Source organism: Nematolebias whitei, chromosome 4 (assembly GCF_014905685.2).
Source record: "Nematolebias whitei isolate Nwh7 chromosome 4, NemWhi1, whole genome shotgun sequence".
Classification (NCBI taxonomy): domain Eukaryota; kingdom Metazoa; phylum Chordata; class Actinopteri; order Cyprinodontiformes; family Rivulidae; genus Nematolebias; species Nematolebias whitei.
This window is the reverse complement of record NC_056501.1, coordinates 245,635-258,895: the sequence shown is the minus strand read 5'-3', so window position 1 is coordinate 258,895 and position 13,261 is coordinate 245,635. Positions and strand designations below refer to the sequence as shown.

The 13,261-nt window shown below is 42.6% G+C and overlaps 1 protein-coding gene across 1 annotated transcript in view; it reads left to right on the top strand.

Annotated features, from left to right (window-relative positions):
• The window catches only part of slit3 (slit homolog 3 (Drosophila)), a gene marked incomplete in the record, with an annotated part of 622,921 nt that overhangs the window by 397,046 nt on the left and 212,614 nt on the right, over nt 1–13,261 (top strand). Inside the window, 2 exon segments of the mRNA XM_037675457.1 lie at nt 2,403–2,546; nt 5,383–5,546. Of these exon segments, the coding sequence (XP_037531385.1) occupies nt 2,403–2,546; nt 5,383–5,546 (308 nt within the window).

Here is a 13,261-nt window from a genome sequence, read left to right as displayed (position 1 = left end):
AATATCTTGATAATCAAAGTGTGTTTAGTTCAAATCATTTTTAAATGTTGAAGTGAACTACTCATTTTAAATCAACTGTGAAACAGTATTAATGATTTTTAATCCTCATTCAAAGTAGAAATCAAGTTAATGTCTGTTACAGAGTAATTATTCATTTTCTTGATCTTCTGTCTGAAATGAGCAAGTTGTGATGTCGGTCAAAGGTCGGAGACAGTCGCAAACAAGTTTATTGGAACGAACTGTCATGTTTTTAAATCCTCTCAGACAGAAACGGAGGAGCTGGCACCTGCTTTCTGTCATCTCGCCTAAACATTTCTCTGTCTGTTTCAAAAACATTTTTCTGTCTGTTCCAAAACATCTCACTGTTTTTCTGACTTCTAGTGACCTCTTACGTCACTAAAACCACACCCCTGATTGGCTCTTTCAGCCAATCAGGACTTCCCAAATGAACCGGAAACAGAACTCTTTAAATGTCGACACTTCCTAGTTCCAAGCAGTTCAGTTCGGAGAGCAGAACCGAACAGAAAAGTTGCTGGAGAGAACAAGAAGTTCCAGACATGATCCGAAGTTCTTCCGAGTCTCGTGGGGATTATGATATCTTCCACATCTGAGTGGAACCTCTGACGGACTCACAGCTCATGTGAGTCCACCCGTGAGGTGAGCGTGCTGTTGAACGAAGTACCGTCACTACTCCGGACGGTTCTCTGCTATCCTACGGAGACGCTGGAAAGGTAGCGTTAGATGGAACTCCATACCAGTGGAGACATCTTCTACAAGGTAACGAGTTTCCACTACTGAAGTGTACCGAGGTAGAGCTGGGTTCGAATGGAGGGTGCCGTTCTTCGTCGACACATTTTCCCTCACACATCTTTTCTCTCCATTTAAACTCCCTCATTTCCCATCTTTAAAACTCTTCTATCTTGCCAGTAAATCATCCAGATATTTTCATAAATGTCTGTTGTAATTAGTTGCAAGTGAGATACCATGGCCGTATGGTTCTCATTGTAAAGCTAGTTAATTAAGCTGTGTTATTGCGTACAATCAGAATAATCACGTGTAAAATGTTTGATGTTCAATTTTGATTCTGTTAATAAATGACCACATTCATTTTGATGGGTCAAAGAAAATTAACGTCTCACGTCCCTGATTAAACCATCTCCCCCACAGTATCTCTGTCACATATCTGTCAAGTAGCTCGAAAAAGAGAGAACCCGTTTAAATTAAGTATAATATCAGGTACTTGAACTAGTCCAGATATTATAACGTGTAGTGGAGCTCCGAAGCTAAACGAAGCTAACCGACCTATCTCACTACAATGATAAAAATGTTGAAAATGTCACGGTAAATGAGCAAGAAAAGGGACATTGTACCATTGCAGGGAAAACCTGTCAAGTCGGTTACATTAGCTAACAAGGTATGAGAGAACAGAAAGGTGGAGCAGGTGGAAACTTTTCTTTTCATGTTTTTCATCCCTCCATCACAATTCTTGTTTCCCACTGACAATCCCCACATCTTACCTTTCAGTCTCCTTCATTTAAATGAACACCTGTGTCCCATCTATCCATCCATCCATTTTCTTTACCCGCTTATTCCATTTTGGGTCACAGGGGTCGCTGGTGCCCATGTCCAGCAATCACTGTGCGAGGGGCGGGGGACACCCTGGACGGGTCGCAAGTCCATCACAGGGACACATAGAGACAAACGAGACAAACAACCATTCACTCTCTCACTCACACCTAGGGACAATTTAGTTACCAATCAGCCTAACATGCATGTTTTTGGTCTGTGGGAGGAAACCGGAGTACCCGGAGAAAACCCACGCATGCACGGAGAGAACATGCAAACTCCACCCAGAAAGGCCCCTGGACCGGGGTTTGAACCAGGGACCTGCTCGCTGAGAGGCAGCAGCTCTACCAGTTGCGCCATCGTGCTCACCTGTGTCCCTCCAAATTAAATGTCCACCTGTCCCCTGACTGTCTCACTTCATTTTTTGTCTCCATGTCCATTCTTCTTTCTCTTCTCATCCCCCTTTCTCTCATTCCTCACCTACAGCCAAAATGGCACTCACACATATAACTGAAGATATTATCTCTGCCTGAGAAGAATGGAAAAATAATAGTAAATAAAACAAGTGAAAACATGTAAAAGCACAATTTTCAGATGTGTGTGTCAAGGCCAGAAACATAATCATGTGTATGGGTGGGTGGGGTTGGGGGGTGGGGGGTTAGGTGGTGGAAGAATTAGTGCAAAGAAAAGGAAGAAAGTGGTTTTGCACATTTACAGAAAGGAAATATTTAAAAATAAATCTCTATGGATATTTGTGTTTTTTTGTTAAGCACATTATTATTTGAAATAAATTAACAAAATTCAAAAGAATAAGAGAAGAGTTGTGTGTGTTCCAGACTGCTGAATGCCAACAAAATAAACTGTCTGAGAGTGAACACCTTCCAAGACCTGCAGAACCTCAACCTGCTGTCTTTATATGACAACAAACTGCAAACCATCAGTAATGGTCTCTTCAGTCCTCTGCGCTCCATCAAGACACTGTAAGTACATGCCTGAAAGAGCATCTTCCTGAGCTCAAGCTAATCCATGGACCTGGCTGTCTTCAGTTTTGCAGTCATGTTCAGATGTATGCAGATTATGAGGAAAATTATTCTGGTGGGATTAAACTACAGACCCTCTCTGGTGTGAAGGTGTTGCTGAACTGACCTTAGCTTTGCAAAGGAACAGTGCAGGGAGAGGACCTCATTTTTTGTACTTGGACTTCTGTTGTTTTTTTTATCCTGATTCTACACAAATATGTTCTAAAGATCTGCTTTATTTAATACATGTAATGTTTCGGGCAACACGGTGGCACAGTTGGAAGAGCTGTTGCCTCTCAGAGAGCAGGTTGCCTCGGTCAAATCCTGGCTGAGGACCTTTCTGTGTCAAGTTTGCATGTTCTGTCCGTGCTACATGGGTTTTCTCCAGGTACTCCAGTTTCCTCCCACAGACCAAAAACATGCACGTTAGTCTGAATGGTAACTCTAAATTGTCCCAAGGTGTCCCTGTGATGGACAGGAGACCTGTCCAGGGTGGTCACCGTGATGGACAGGAGACCTGTCCAGGTGTCCCTGTGATAGACTGGAGACCTGTCCAGGGTGGTCTCTGTGATGGACTGAGACCTGTCTGGGTGTCCCTGTGATGGACAGGAGACCAGTCCAGGTGTCCCTGTGATGGACTGGAGACCTGTCTGGGTGTCTCTGTGATTGACTGGAGACCTGTCCAGGGTGGTCTCTGTGATGGACTGGACATCTGTCCTTGGTGGTCTCTGTGATGGACTGGAGACCAGTTCAGGTGTCCCTGTGATGGACTGGAGACCTGTCCAGGGTGGTCTTTGTGATAGACTGGAGATCTGTCCAGGGTGGTCTCTGTGATGGACTGGAGACCTCTCCAGGGTGATCTCTGTGATGGACTGGAGACCTGTCCATGTGTCCCTGTGATGGACTGGAGACATGTCCATGGTGTCTTTGTGATGGACTGGAGACCTATCCAGGTGTCCCTGTGATGGAATGGAGACTTGTCCAGTTGTCTCTGTGATGGACTGGAGACTTGTACAGGTGTCTCTGTGATGGCCTGGAGATGATGGACTGGAAACCTGTCCAGGTGTCTCCCGCCTCTCTCACAGTGTCTGTTGGACATGGACTCCAGTGACCCAAAAAGGAAGAAGCAGATATGGATGGATGGATGGATGGACGGATGGATGGATGGATGGATGGACGGATGGACAGACGGATCCATGACACCTATCCAGGGTCACATACAGCAGGAACCTTTTTACATTTTGTTAGTTTTGCCAGAAGAAGCTAACTCCAGACATCTTATGGACATTTTGGAAATGTCAAATGTGGCATCATATTCATTTTTAGGTTTTAAAATCAAAGTTATTAAAAAATCTATTACAAAAATAGTCATTAGTTCTTCTCAGCACACTGGAGTCTAAACATAATCCTGGATGAAACTTGCACACAAAATGACTTTCTTTTTTCTCTGCTTGATCAATAAATTCTTTTTTGTACAGGTTTATCAGCTCACAGCTGTTTTTTTTTATTCATTCAACCTTTATTTAGACAGATAAGTCACATTGAGCCTAGAAGATTCATTTACAAGTGAGATCTGTTTAGACAGACAAAAAGTGGTGAAACCGGACACATGTAGGAATTGGAGGCGAAAAAATTCCTATCAGACTTTTTTGTTCCTGCCTGAGAAGAAAAAAACTCCAATATTAAAAAAACACCTTGCACAAACAAACACATAGTGACGTAGATATTCTGCAGAAGGGGACAATGAGAGCGGTGAGCATGATCATAGATGTTCTCGAGGGCACTGTAAGAGTTTTGATAAAGATGGAATAATCAGCCAGTGTCCTCCGGTGAGAGCCATAAACATTCTCGAGGTATGTCGAGGAATGGCCAAGAATAACGACTATGAGAATCCAAGAGTCCTGAAATGATGACACAAAATATATTCAGCTGCTTTCATCCGGTTGTCAGTCGGAAGTTCCTCAGTGAGGGAGTAGTGAGCGTCAGATCACATGTTCTCCAAACGAATTCGGATAAGATGGCCTTCAGATTTGGGGACAGGCAGAACTTAATTGCATCTACTTTGAGTCTGTGTTGGTCCACTCTGTTCCAAAATATCCAAATTACATGGCCACACCAATGGAACATGAATGAGTAAAATCTCCGAGATCTGATTCATTCTGCCCAAAGCATTTGAGTCTGGGTACTCGAGACACGAGCCAAGCCATCATAAAGGCAAGCAGTGTGATCGGGTCCAAGTTTGCTGCCGATGACTTCCTTGATTGTAGATAAAACCAGCAACTAGCCTAATCCAAAAAGCAGGAACCAGTTATCGTAAATACAATTAAATATGCATCCTTAAAATCCACAAATGGCAGCAGAGATAGACACATCATCAAGTCTTCCAGTCGATGAGATATCCAGCTACGTACATGCCAACAGGGCAAATCTGCTTGCCTAAAGCCTGTCTCCTCTTCAAGAAATGTTGTAAATTGAGTTGAGGGACCAACTGATCAAAATAAGTCCATAATTATGGTTTGGAAGATATGCAAGAGAGGCTCAGAAACAGTTTCACAGACAGACAGAGCAGCAAAGCAAAGCGGAGAGGGAGGGGATGGGAGAAGTGTTCGATCTTGGCAAGAGCAATTGGTGAAGTGAAGGTGAAGTATTTAAAAGAACAATGCTTTAACAGCTTAACAGGGCATATTTTTCACTTTAATTTTGACGTTATATTTTTTTCTGAAACACAGATAAATGTCATGACTACATTCCTGTCATTTTCTTAAACTTTAAATTCCTCTCTCCCTTCTTGTGTCAGCCATCTGGCTCAAAACCCCTTCATATGTGACTGTCACCTGAAGTGGCTGGCTGATTTCCTGTTTGACAACCCCATAGAGACAAGTGGGGCTCGCTGCAGCCACCCCAGAAGGCTGGCTAACAAACGGATCAGCCAGGTCAAAGGCAAGAAGTTCAGGTGCTCAGGTTAGTGATGACCTCACACACTTATACACATCTCTTCTTTTAGCATTGTTCAATTAAGCAGCCCATTTAGGAAATCTGACATCATGTTGCATTTAGTTTGAAACTTCAACTTTATTTATTCAAAAAGCGTTCAATACCAAAACTTTATTTATTACATTTAGGTGACAGAATGTTTTTAAGGTTGGGGAATAAAGGTTGTAAGCTAAATCATCCAGATAGATAACAACAAAAAAGGTTAAATCATGTAATTTGGACCGGTTTTTTTAAGGGAGAAACATTTTGTATTCCATCCTGAAGACTTCATCAGTCTGCGGCCTACCATCTAGATCTGTCCCATAAGTAGCCTTCATTGCTGTGTTTCAAGCCAACCTCCTGATGGAATCTCAGAAGCAGACTTTTAACACATACAAAATATTGCGAAAGGAAAGTTGGATTTCTCTGATAATGATCAAGTTCAAGAATTTTTATTATCCCCAAGGGGCAGTTTGTGTCACAGTCAGTAGGCACACAAAACAGCCATACTAGACAAGACTTTAAGACATTAAAACAACGGTATAGAAATCATTGTTCTTTGAGACGCCTGATCAATACAGGGATGAAGGAGTTTTTCAGTCTGTTTGTCCTACATCTGGGCAGCGGAAACCTGCATCCAGATGGAAGAAAAACTGAACTCATAATGGAGTAATGGAAACAACCTGAACTCACCATGGAGTGATGGAAGCAACATGAATGAAACATGAAGTGATAGAAGCAACATGAATGAAACATGAAGTGATAGAAGCACCCTGAACTCACCATGGAGTGACGTAAGCAACCTGAACTCACCATGGAGTGATGGAAGCAACTGGTACTCACCATGGAGTGATAGAAGCAAACTGAACTTACCATGGAGTGATAGAAGCAATCTGAACTCACCATGGAGTGATGGAAGCAACCTGAATGCACCATTGAGTGATGAAAGCAACCTGACCTCACCATGGAGAGATGGAAGCAACGTGAACTCACCATGGAGTGATGGACGCAACCTGAAATCACCACAGAGTGATGGAAGCGACCTGAACTCTCCACAAAATGATGAAAGCAACCTGAACTCACCATGGAGTGATGGAAGCAACCAACCTGAACTCATCATGGAGTGATAGAAGCAACCTAAACTCACCATGGAGTGATGAAATAAACTTGAACTCACCATGGAGAGATGGAAGCAACCTGAACTCACCATGGAGTGATGGAAGCAACCTGAACTCACCATGGAGTGATGGAGACAACCTGAACTCATCATGGAGTGATAGAAGCAACCTGAACTCACCATGGAGTGATAGAAGCAACCTGAACTCACCATGAATTGATGGAAGCAAGCTGAACTTGCCATACAGAGATGGAAGCAACTTGAACTCACCATGGAGTGATGGAAGCAACTGGAACTCACCTCAGAGTGATGGAAGCAACCTGAACACACCACACCATGGAGTGGTAGAAGCAACTTGAACTCACCATGGAGTGATGGAAGCAACCTGAACGCACCATTGAGTGATGAAAGCAACCTGAACTCACCATGGAGTGATAGAAGCAACATGAACGCACCATACAGTGATGGTAGCAACCTGAACTCACCATGGTGTGATGGAAGCAACCTGAACTCACCATGGAGTGATGGAAGCAACCTGAATGCACCATTGAGTGATGGAAGCAACCTGAACACACCGTAGAGTGATAGCAGCAACCTGAACTCACAATGGAGTGATAGAAGCAACCTGAACTCCCCATGGAGTGATGGAAGCAACCTGAACTCACCATGAAGTGATGGAAGCAAGCTGAACTCGCCATACAGTGATGGAAGCAACTTGAACTCACCATGGAGTGATGGAAGCAACCTGAACTCACCACAGAGTGATGGAAGCAACCTGAACACACCACACCATGGAGTGGTAGAAGCAACTTGAACTCACCATGGAGTGATGGAAGCAACCTGAATGCACCATTGAGTGATGAAAGCAACCTGAACTCACCATGGAGTGATGGAAGCAACCTGAATGCACCATTGAGTGATGGAAGCAACCTGAACACACCATGGAGTGATGACAGCAACCTGAAATCACCATGGAGTGATGGAAGCAACCTGAACTCACCATGGAGTGATGGCAGCAACCTGAACTCACCATGGAGTGATGGTAGCAACCTGAACTCACCATGAAGTGATAGAAGCAAGCTGAACTTGCCATACAGTGATGGAAGCAACTTGAACTCACCATGGAGTGATGGAAGCAACTGAAACTCACCATAGGGTGATGGAAGCAAGCTGAACACACCACAGAGTGATGGAAGCAACCTGAATTTGCCAGTGGGTGATGAAAGCAAGCTAAACTCACCATAGAGTGATGGAAGCAACCTGAACTCACCATATGATGATGTAAGCAACCTGAACTCACCATGGGGTGATGGAAGCAACCTGAACTCACCATTGGGTGATGGAAGCAATCTGAACTCACCATGGAGTGATGGAAGTAACCTGAACTCACTATAGAGTGATGGAAGCAACCTGATCTCACCATATGGTGATAGAAGCAACCTGAACTCACCATAGAGTGATTGAAGAAACCTGAACTCACCATGGAGTGTGTTATAAAGTTCTGCATGTGTTGTCCCAATGATTAGGGAAACAAAATGCAATTGAACTGGTACTAATGGTCTTTAGTAATAAATAATTTTTAGCTTTAAAAATCTGTTCAGCATTGTAGTGAACTTGACCTGATGTCAAAACTTGACCTTGTGGGACAGAAACTGTCATTTCATTGATTTGAATCCAGAAATACAGGTTGACCCATCCTGAGACTTTCTTTCTTGAAAATTCAAGTGAAAGAACACTCTCTTTTCTATTATCATTACTGTTTTACAAATGTTTGATAATCAAAGTGTTTTAGTTCAAACATTTTAGATGTTACAGTGAACTAATCAATTTTTATTAACTGTAAAACAGTAACAATGTCAATGTCAATGTCAATGTCAATTTATTTATATAGCACATAAAAACAACAAAAGCTGACCAAAGTGCTTTACAGTTAAGACAGATTAAAATAAAATAAAAAAGAGTAAAACTGCATCTAGTGCCACTCAAAAACATAAGTTAACAGTAAAAACAACACACAACAACAATAAAATCAGCTCAACTTGTTCTCAGACTCTGCGTGGATGAAATGCCAAGGAATACAGATGAGTCTTGAGCAAAGATTTAAAAGTCTCAACAGTCTGAGCGGTCTTTAAATTCTCAGGTAAACTGTTCCACAGTTTTGGAGCAGCAACCGCAAAAGCCCGATCACCTCTGGATTTCAGTTTGGATCTGGGGACATCTAAGAGGAACTGGTTGGTAGACCGGAGTGCTCTTACTGGAGTGTAAATGTTAATGAGATCACATAAATATGACGGGGCCAGACCTTTTAAGACTTTAAAAACAAGCAATAAAATTTTAAAATCAATTCGGAAGTGGACAGGAAGCCAGTGGAGAGAAGCCAGGACAGGGGTTATGTGTTCATGTTTTTTAGTTGCTGTTAAAAGACGGGCTGCTGCGTTCTGGACACATTGTAAACGATGCAAAGATGATTTGTCTAAACCAACATACAATGAATTACAATAGTCCAAACGAGATGTGATAAAAGCGTGAATCACCTTTTCAAGGTCTCTGAAAGGGAGACAAGACTTCACCTTGGCAATGAGTCTTAGCTGGAAGAAACTGGATTTCACAACTGTATTTATTTGTTTATCAAATTTAAAAGCACTGTCAAAAATAACTCCCAGATTCCTGACATTGGAGTTGCTGTATGAAGCCAAGGGGCCAAGCACATTAAGGGTATTACATTTACCAAAGCTGATGACTTCCGTTTTATTTTCATTTAGATTCAGAAAATTTAGTTTTAACCAGACTTTAATGTCATTTAGACAGTTCAAGAGTGGATCCAGTGAAGTGACCCTGTCTGACTCAATCGGAAGATATAACTGAGTATCATCAGCAAAGCAGTGAAAAGGGATGTTGTGTTTTTTAAAAATGGACCCCAAAGGCAACATGTAAAGATTAAAAAGCAATGGACCTAAAATAGACCCTTGAGGGACCCCACAGATCAGAGGAGCTGGAGATGAAGAGCATTTCCCTAAATGATTATTTTTAATCCTCATGCAAAGTTAGAATTCATGTTAAGGTCTGTTACAGAGTAATTATGCATTTTCTGATTTTCTGTCTTTGAATGAGCAGTGTACGTTTGGTCCAAGGTCGGAGTCTAAGCAGACAAGTGTTGGAACGAGCTGTGTTGTTTTTAAATCCTCTCAGACGTAAACAGAGAAGCTGGCACCTGTTGGCAGCTGTTTTCCGCCAACCCGTCCAAACATTTCTCTCGTCTGTCTGAAAAACATTTTCAATCTGTTCCATAACATTCTTGCTGTTTTCTGACTTCTAGTAACCTCTTACATCACAAAACACACCCCTGTCTGGTCGACATTGACCAATCAAAAACTCCCAGATGACCCGGAAATAGAGCTCTTTAAAATGTCGGTACTTCCTAGTTTAAGGCAGAGTCTCACAGAGTCTCACAGAGTCTCCCAGTTCCTGTTGGGTCGAAGTTCCTGTTGGGTCGAAGTGCCTGTTGAGTCGAGCCGAGGTTGCGGTCGAGCTCCCGTGCTGGGAAACAGGAAAATCCTGACATGACCACAGAGCTCTTCCGAGTCTTATGGGATTATAACTTTCTTCCACATCTGGGTGGAACTCTGACGGACTCCACTCATGTGAGTCCACTCGTGAGGTGAACCGTGTCGGACGGAATACCGTCACTACTTCGGACGATTCACAGCCATCCTACGGAGACGCTGGACAGGTAGCGTTAACTGGAACTCCGTATCCGCTGATTCATCTTCAGAGAGGTAACGAGTCAAGTTTACTACCGAGCGTACCGAGGAAAGCTGGGTTCGAATGGAGAGTGTCGTTTCTGGTGCCGACATAAACAAACCCCCTCACCCATCTTTTCTCCCACTAAACTTCATCTTCCATCTTTAAAATTCTTCTATCAAGTAGAAATCACTCCAGATATTTTAGAAATGTCTGTGTAAAGTGCTCATCCACCACCGTGTGGATAATCAATCACTTGTATAGCTTGCTAAACTAGCCATGTTGTTATTTTTCAATGTGCCAAATTGATGTAAATGTTTGATGTTAAACTTTGATTCTGTAAATAAATGACCACATTCATTTTGATGGGTCAAAGATAAATAACGTCTCACGATACATTTTATTAAATTCAATGCATGTTATATACAGTCCAGAAAAATGAAAGAACCCGTTTAATTTATGAATATATCATGCATATGTTCATCTACAGCATCATTTACGCATTTGTCTCTCATACTGTTCTAAATTATGTTTGCATAAAATATTTTTTTACAAGGAACCGGAGTGCACGCACACATAAATCAAACATTCCTAATTATCAGACCAATGTCAGCATTAAATGTTCAGTCGATTCCTCATCATCAGGGGTATCAATAAAATAAAAAAAACCAGATGTTTTTGTGTTAAGTAAACCAACTTCTCATCAGAGTTTCTGCATCTGTGTGTGATATGACTTACGTTTGTTTTATTCTGTAGAAATGTACTTAGAGAGGTCTTGACACCTTGTAAGAGGTGTTTAAGCTAACCATTCAGTTATGTAATAAATGTTGACCGACCTCAATCAAAAGAATGTGAGTTTTTAGCAATGTTGTGATCCCCCTCCCTCAAATAAAGAAACAAAAATATATCAGTTAGTCACAAATCTGCAATGTTTATTTTCAGTTTAAATAATGACAATATATGATAGCAGGGTCCTGGATAGTGCATGGGAGTTTGCACAACAAGTCTACACGTGCTTTGTGGACTTGGAGAAGGTGTTAGACCATGTCCCTTGGAAAACCCTGTGGGAGGTACTCTCCGGGAATAGATACAGGCTGTTAGGTCCCTGTATGACCGGTGTCAGAGCTTGGTTCACATTTCCAGCAGCATGTCGGGCTCATTCCCGGTGAGAGTTGGACTCTGCCAAAGTTGCCCTTAGTCACAATTATGTTCATATCTTTTATGGAAAGAATTTCTAGGTGCAGCCAATGTGTTGATGGGATACGTTTTGGTGACCTTAGGCTCGCATCTTTGCTTTTTGCAGATGATGTGGTCCTATTGGCTTCATCAGGTTGTGATCTACAACTTTCACTGGAGCAGTTCGCAGCCGAGTGTGACACGGCCGGGATGAGGATCAGTTCCAAATCCATGGCCATTGTCTTGAGCCGGAAAAGGGTAGAGTGCCCTCTCCGGGTCGGGGAGGAGGTCCTGCCCCCAGTGGATGAGTTTAAGTATCTTTGGTCTTCTTCACAAATGAGGGAAAAATGTAGCAAGAGATCGATAGGCAGATATGTGCAGCATCTGCAGTGAAGCAGACACTGTACTGGTCTGTCGTGGTGAAGAGAGAGCTGAGTCAAAAGGCGAAGTTCTTAATTTACCAGTCCATCTTTGTTCCTACCCTCATCTGTGGTCATGAGCTTTTGGTTGTGACCAAAAGAACGAGATCTCAGATACAAGCGGCCGAAATGAGTTTTCTCCGCAGAGTGTCTGGGCTCTCCCTTAGAGATAGGATGAGAAGCTCGGTCATCGGGAGGGACTCAGAGTAGAGCCGCTGCTTCTCCACGTCAAGAGGAGCCAGTTGAGGTGGCTCTGGCATCTGTTGCACCCTAGTGAGTTGTTCCAGAAATGTCCCACCGGGAGGAGACCCAGAGGAAGATCCAGAACATGCTGGAGGGACTATGTTTCTCGGCTGGCCTGGGAACGCCTCGGGATTCCACCGTAGGAGCTGACCCAAGTGGCTGGGAAAGGGAAGTCTGGGCCTCTCTATGTAAGCTGCTACCCCTGCACACCGACCCTGGATAAGTGGAAAAAAATGGATGGATGGATGGATGGATGGATGGATGGATAATAATGAGATGTAAATTATAGCAAATATAAAATATGAATGAATGACCAAATAGTGTTTTTTTCAAAATGGTAAATAATATAAAATAGGTTAAAACTTTGAAAAGAGGTGTTATTCAGTTTGAGCTCTAATGTTAAAATTTAGCTAAACTTTATCTCAGATTCATGAACTAAATTATGTCTAAGAGACCTTGTTGGTACTTAGTTGTTCTTCGTATCAGAAGAAAGGTGTTTGTCCTACTGGAAGATGCCCATCTCATTACACATGATGGATATTATACAAAAGCTGGAGGTTCACACTGTCACTGGAGGGTTGCTTTCCTCCCAGGCCATGTCTGATACAGCGGTGTGGTCATCACTGTTTGTCTGAGGAAGTTACCAGGACTTTTCTTCATCTCTCAGTTGACTGGATCGGAGTCCCACAGATTTCCGGGCTGGCTCAAAGCCAACTCTCCACCAGGACATCCCACTTCTGACAACTTCAGACAACTTCTCCAACTGACTTCCCATGTTAGCATTACCTGATACCAATATAGACCATGCCTCCCATCTTAACCAATCAAAGGCAGCTACCAACAGTGGGTGTGAACCAAAAGCTGCATAAATTAATTTTAATTATAACCCCTCCTCTCAAAGTTTTAGAGGGAAAACAAAATAGCTTTGTTTATACAATACACAGAAACAACAAGTAGTCTGTGTCATAGCTCTGCTCTCTGTCAGCTCCTCTGTCATGCTGCACACT